Here is a 7,294-nt window from a genome sequence, read left to right as displayed (position 1 = left end):
TTACCAGCGGGTGTACAGTGTGTGTTACATGTGTGTGTTACAGGGTAGTTACAGTGTGTATAGTGGTTGTGGTAGTTGACAAAAAAAGGTGTTTCCCGTGTGTGTTACCGTGTGTGGTGTTTACCGTAGTGGTTCCTGTGTGTTACCGTGTGTTGTGTTCGTGTGTGGGTTTCCCCAGCGGTTCCCGCCGTGTGGGTCCCGTGTGTGGTGTGTTCCAGTGGTTCCCGTGTGATAGTTTCCCCGCGTGTTCCCGATGTGTGTTCCCGTGTGTGTGGGTGTCCGTGTGTTCCCGTGTGGGTTCCCGCGTGTTTCCCCGTGTGGTTCCAGTGTGTGTGTGTTCAGTGTGTTACCGTGTGTGTTCCACGTGGCCTTTGTTCCGTGTTGTGTGTTTACGTGTGTGTTGGTCCCGTGTGCTTGTGTTCCCGGTGTGTGTGTGTTCCGTGGTGTGTTTCCACGTGGTGTGTTTAGTGTGGGTTTCCCGGTGTGTGTGGTTTTTCCCGGTGTGCGTTAGTGTGTGTTACACAAAACAAAAACAAACAAACAACAGCGGGTTACAGTGTGCACGTTACATGTGGTGTGTTGTGTTGTTACAGTGTGCTTGTTACAGGTGTGTGGTACTAGCGTGTTACAAAGTGTAGGTTACAGTGTGTACGTATGATGTTTTACAGTGTCGTATGGTACACAAAGTGACAGTGTGCGTAAGTGTTGGGTCATGTGTATGTTCAAAACCGCTGTTCGTGTGTGTTAGCAGTGTGCGCGGTAGTGTGACAGTGTGTGGTGTGTTATCAGTGTGTGACGGTGTGTGGGAGCAGGTACAGTGTGGCGTGTGTTACGTGTGCGTACAGTGTGTGACAGTGGGCTTGTTGAACAGTGTTGTAGTGTGTTGTTACGTGGCTGTGTTACAGTGTGTGTTAGTGTGTTTACGGTGGTGTGTTACAAGTGTGGTGTGTGTGTTACAAGTGTGTGTGGTGGAAGTGTGTAGTTGTGTTTACGTGTGTGTACGTGGGTTAGTTGTACAGTGTGTGTGTTGTTACAGTGTGTTACAAGTGTGTGGTGTGTTACAAGTGTGTTTCATGGTGTGATGTTACAAAAGTGTGTTACAGTGTGCGTGTGTTACAGTGTGGTGAGTGTGTGTGTGTTACAGTGTGCCGTGTGTTAGTGGTGGGTGTAGATGTCGTATGTCAGTGTGTGAGTGCGTCGTGGTGTACGTGTGGTGTACCACAGGTGGTTACCAGTGGATGTTGTAGTGTAGCATCGTGTACAGTAGGGTGATGTCGCAGTGTTACATGTGCGTGTGGTTTACAGTGTGGTTCTGGTGTTACAGTGTGTGTGTTACAGTGTGTGCGTGTAGCTACAGTGTGTGTGTGTTTCCAGTGGTGTTTAACAGTGTGCTGTTACAGTGTGGTGTGTTACAGCGTGTACATTGTGTGTTACGTGGTGCTTAGTGTGTGGTGTGCGCTGTTACAACAGTGGTGTTAAAGTGTGTTGTTACAGTGTGGGATGCACAGGGTGTTTACAGTGTGGTGTTACAGTGTGTGTTACAACAGCTGTTACAGTGTGTGTTACAGTGTGTTATGGTAAGTGTTGTACGATGTGTACAGTGTGTGTTAAGTGTTACAGTGGGACAGTCGGCATGTTACAGTGCCGTGTGTTACACAGTTGGCGTGTTACAGTGTGGTGGTGTTACAGTGTGCGATTGTGTGCGTGTGGTACAGTGTGCGTTAAGTGTGTGGTTACGTGTGCTACAAGGTTGCTTACAGTGTGGACGTTTTACAGTGTGCGTGCTGTTACAGTGGTGGTCGTGGTGGTTTAAGTGTTCGTAGAGTAGCGTTGAGTACATGGAGTGTAGTGTGTTTACGTGGGCGTGTGTTACAGGGTGAGGTACAAAATGTGCGGTGGTTACAGTGTGGGATTACAGTGTTGTGTTACAGTGTGTGTTACCAGTGGTGTATCAGTGTGGTGTTACAGTGTGTGTTACAGTGTGTGTTTTACAGTGTGCTGTGTACAGTGTGCAGTGTGCTGTACATGAGTTCAGTGTGAGTGTTAGGCAGTGTGATTGTTACAGTGTGTGCCCATGTGGTGGTTGACAGTGTGGTGGTTACCAGTTGCGTGTGCTACAGTGTGATGTGTTGTTGGGTTACAACAGTGTGCGTGTGTGTTAAGTGTGTCACAGTGTGTGTGTGTGTTCGACGTGTGTGGTCATGTGTTCGTGGGTGTGTATATACTCTGATATCTACTCTATACTCTATACTACTCTATATATATCATATCTACTCTATCATCATCTTCTCTATACTACTCTTTAATCGATATTACTAACACACACTGTAACACACGCACACTGTAACACACTGTAACACACACACTGTAACACACTGTAACACACACACACTGTAACACACTGTAACACACACACACTGTAACACACTGTAACACACACACACTGTAACACACGCACACTGTAACACACTGTAACACACACACACTGTAACACACACACACTGTAACACACACACACTAACACACACTGTAACACACACTGTAACGCACACTGTAACACACGCACACTGTAACACATACACACTGTAACACACACTGTAACACGCGCACACTGTAACACACACTGTAACACGCTGTAACACACACTAACACACACTGTAACACACACACACTGTAACGTGCACACTGTAACACGCTGTAACACACACTAACGCACACTGTAACACACACACACTGTAACACACACTAACACACACTGTAACACACACTAACACACACACACTGTAACACAAGCACACTGTAACAAACACACTAACACACACACACTGTAACACAAGCACACTGTAACACACACTGTAACACACTGTAACACACACACACTGTAACACACACTGTAACACACTGTAACACACACTGTAACACGCTGTAACACACACTGTAACACACTGTAACACACACACACTGTAACACACACTGTAACACGCTGTAACACACACTAACACACACACACTGTAACACACACTGTAACACACAGTAACACACTGTAACACACACACACTGTAACACACACTGTAACACGCTGTAACACACACTAACACACACACTGTAACACACACTGTAACACACTGTAACACACACACTGTAACACACACTGTAACACGCTGTAACACACACTAACACACACACACTGTAACACACACACACACTGTAACACGCATACACTGTAACACACTGTCACACACACACTGTAACACACTGTAACACACTGTAACACACATACACTGTAACACACACACACTGTACACACACTAACACTAAATGTTGTGTGTGTTAATTAACATTCAGCTCTGCCTCGTTATAATTAGCATAATGCAGTTGTGTATCATTGTCAGGCTCTGATTGGCTGAGCTGATCCTCGTTAGTCGCCTGACTGACAGATAATGAATCATCATTAAACATCAATAATATTTATCCTGCAGCTGCATGAATGAAACACCTTGAAGAGACGAGCTGCAGACAGGTGAGTGAGTTCAACTGGTTAGAGTGTGTGTGTGTGTGTGTGTGTGTGTGTGTGTCTAATGAAAGCCTCACACATTTATTCATAAATATCATTTTGCAGCAGTCGATGTTCAGATCATTGGTAAATTCAAACTTCTGATAAATTATTTAAATAATATTTGTTACAGCTACACAGAAAAATAATTTAAAAAATGAAATCAGAGAAATCAGTTTGTTTTTTTTCTGCTTTAATTTGAAGTCATTATTATCATTATTATTATTAGTAGTATTAATTAATGGTGGTTGTTGTTATTACAGCAGTAAAATAATCATTATAATTAATCACAGTGTTAATGTCATTTAAATGTTTTTTATCCCTTTGAGAAGAACTATTTTGAATTATTTATTTATCCTGAGCTCAAAATATCTTGGAAATATTCAACACAGCCACAGCAACTTTGAATCCAACAGATTTACAGATTTATTGATTTATAGATTTACAGATTTATACTTGATTGATCTTGAGGTGAATTCATTCAGTCTCACAGTGAACAAAGTGAATCAAACATCTGCAGCCTGTTTATTTGTAGTTTATATTTTTAATTGTAGTTCTATAAAAAATACTTTTATTGTATTTTATTTGTAAAAATCTTCACATGTTAAATTTAAATTCAGATTCATCTTCTTGGTTAAATTTAATGTTTTAATGTTAATGCTGCTGCTGGATGCTGAATTTTATATGAATATATCCATAAATCAAAATAGTTCTTCCAGCGGAACCAGCAGTAATAATAATAAATAAACACAGATTGTAAACTAATTTAAAATGAATCTTTTTATTATTTTTCTGTATGTGAGATTAGACCCATAAATAATTAAAATGAACGTTCGTTTGTCGTCATGTGCGCTTCTTCAAACCCTCATGATGCTTCACCTGTCCCCTGTCCCCTGTCCCGTGCTCACCTGTGTTTCGGACAGACTCAGGCTGTTGGCCAGCTGCTTGCGCTCGGCTCCCACCACGTAGTGGTTCTTCTCGAAGGCTCGCTCCAGGCGCAGCAGCTGCGACGGGGAGAAGGCCGTCCGGATGCGCTTCGGCTTCCTGGCGAAAGGACCGTGGAGGAGCAGGCTGTCCTGGGACACGTCGTTACCTGGAGACAGGGCGGACAGGTGAGGACAGGTGACGGCGTCATGCAGCCGTGCTGACGTGAAGTAAGAGCGCAGGTGTTTTAATGACGCTAATGAAGGCTGCGTTCCGTTTCTCTTCCAGATATCAACATGGCAACAACTATTATTATTATTATTGTTATTATTATTATTATTGTTATTGTTGTGTTAATGAACGTTAAATAAATTGATCAGTGGGTAGGAACAGTGACAAATGCAAGTATTAAACTGCTCTAACGTTAGTAGTCAGTATGAGGAACCAGGATGTATACAGTAGTACTATAGAAACAGACAGTATTATATATTATGAAACGACTAGTATACATTTTAGAAACAGACAGTGCTTAATATATAAACACGTTTATATATAAACCCCCCCGACAGTAGTGATACACAGCGCCTTAATAAAGTGGTTGTGTTTGGTATTTAATATCATATAAGTCGCCGAGGTTAGCAATAGCAAGCATCTGCGGTTGGGATCACGGCACGCAGGTAACGGCCGCAAATGAATAATACAACAATCACAAGACTAATTGAAAAAAAAACCAATTAACGAGTTCTTTAATTATAGTAAAGCGTGGAGGTCTTCTGGTGTTAAAGTAATTTAAATATAATTAACGAATAACTATACAAACTTTGTACAACATTAAAACATCCCGTGAATGAATCAGACTGCATTTAAAATTCACCTCAAGAGCTAATATACATTAGTATTATGTATTTATTTACTTATATTATTATTATTATTATCGGCTTAGTTCGTTAGTGTTTATCTTTTTATCATTTCTGCAGTGGGTTCTGGTTATTAAACGACTACATTATTAAACTGATTTGTCTGTTTCTTACGTTTAAATTTAAACGTAGTAAAATAAATTCAACATGTTTATCTATTGTTGACTTACGTTAATCAAAGCAAAAGATCCCGAGATCAAATATCATAGTTTGCGTCTAAAGTAGTAATTTAATCATATCAATTACAATCTGCTGTTAGTGTGCTGATGGTTCGTCTGTGCCAGCGTTTCGCAGAGGTTTTGCTGCCACCTGCGCCAGGTCGCGTTATCCGTTTATCTATCTTCTGTCCGGTTACATGCGTCTGGACCTGCGTCTAGGACCTGAATCGTGGACTGATCTCTGTAGACCTGACTGGCCTGTCATCGCGCCTGGTTTCAGTTCGTGCGCGCGCTTACTCGCCTGAAGAATCTTGTCAGAGTCAGTCGCTTCCTCATTAAGCTTAATAATAATAATAATAATAACAACACTGATTTATTGTGGATGATGCAAACTCCTCTGCAGGCACACGAACCTGTTTTAAACATTAATAACTGCAGAATAACGTGTGTGTGTGTGTGTGTGTGTGTGTGTGTGTGTGTGTGTGTGTGTGTGTGTGTGTCACCTTGGAATCTGTGTCCAAAGAACCGGTTCCGCAGCACCCAGGGGTAAAAGTTGAGCGGGTCTCGGTGCTGCGTCCCGAAGAAGTGCGGGTGCTGTAGGTGGGAGCCCCCGAGCTGGTGCGGAGCCACGGTGAGGGAGGGGTGGCTCACCGTGTCCGGGAACACCAGGTCCGGGGTCTGATAGAGGGACCGGGTCGGCGGGGCCTGGTAGCTGTTCATTAAGGCGTCTGTGGTCGGGTTGGAGTAACTTAGCGCCGTCGGGCGGATCGGCTCCTCGCTCAGCGGGTTCTCTTTGGCCACCAGAGACTCTATCGTGAAGCAGCGCTTCCCTGCAGAGGAGAACATCATCTCTGAGGGAGAGGAGGCGGCAGGAGGACAGGGAGCAGCTCTTCTCTCCTTCTCTGGAAAACAAACCTCCTCCTCTAGAGGAGCGCCATGGCCGAAGATGGAGAGCTGCTGGTTTGGAGATGCTGCTGCTGCTCAGCACTGCTGCAGGCTGCGCTGATCCATGGAGTCCAGAAGGTTTGTGTGCGCTCGGAAGGTTTGTGTGCGCTCAGAAGGTTTGTGTGCGCTCAGAAGGTTTGTGTGCGCTCAGGAGGTTTCTGTGCGCTCAGAAGGTTTGTGTGCGCTCAGAAGGTTTGTGTGCGCTCAGGTTTGTGTGCGCTCAGAAGGTTTGTGTGCGCTCAGAAGGTTTCTCTGCGCTCAGAAGGTTTCTCTGCGCTCAGAAGGTTTGTGTGCGCTCAGAAGGTTTGTGTGCGCTCAGAAGGTTTCTGTGCGCTCAGAAGGTTTGTGTGCGCCAAACCAAAGCGCCTCCAACCTTCAATGTGCTCTGACGCTGCGCAAGGAGAGCGCTGATTGGACCAGAGCGAGCTGCCAATAGGTCTCCAAGTACCTGGATCACACACGAGGCCGGCAGCTTAGTTACAGAGGCACGCTGTGTGTGTGTGTGTGTGTGTGTGTGTGTGTGTGTGTGTGTTTCCTTTTCAGACTTCTTAATGTCTGAACGGAAACAATCCGCCTCGGGGTGAGAAACTTGTTTCATCCAGGAACTCTCCACAAGAAAACATGGAAGTGTGTGTGTGTGTGTGTGTGTGTGTGTGTGTGTGTGTGTCTTATGTGCACGAGTGGGAATTTCACTCTTTGTCACAGTGATTCGTGTTTTTAGGATGCGGCGACGCACGAACCGCGAAACCTTCAGATACAGCTGGAGTTTGTCTATACATTTATATTTATTATATTAT

At 44.0% G+C, this 7,294-nt stretch overlaps 1 protein-coding gene across 1 annotated transcript in view; it reads right to left on the bottom strand.

Moving 5' to 3' along the window:
- emx1 (empty spiracles homeobox 1) overlaps positions 1–6,703 on the bottom strand; it is a 13,124-nt gene extending 6,421 nt beyond the window's left edge. Inside the window, exons 1-2 of the mRNA XM_019260632.2 lie at positions 6,056–6,703; positions 4,462–4,646 (exon numbers count right to left, since the gene is read on the bottom strand). Coding sequence (XP_019116177.1) covers positions 4,462–4,646; positions 6,056–6,401 — 531 coding nt within the window. The 5' untranslated portion in view covers positions 6,402–6,703. The remainder of the gene's footprint in view (positions 1–4,461; positions 4,647–6,055) is intronic.
- Between the last annotated feature and the right edge of the window lie 591 nt (positions 6,704–7,294).

This window comes from Larimichthys crocea, chromosome XXIV (assembly GCF_000972845.2).
Source record: "Larimichthys crocea isolate SSNF chromosome XXIV, L_crocea_2.0, whole genome shotgun sequence".
Classification (NCBI taxonomy): Eukaryota; Metazoa; Chordata; class Actinopteri; family Sciaenidae; genus Larimichthys; species Larimichthys crocea.
The sequence above is the reverse complement of the archived record's forward strand: the minus strand, read 5'-3'. Positions and strand labels throughout refer to the sequence as shown.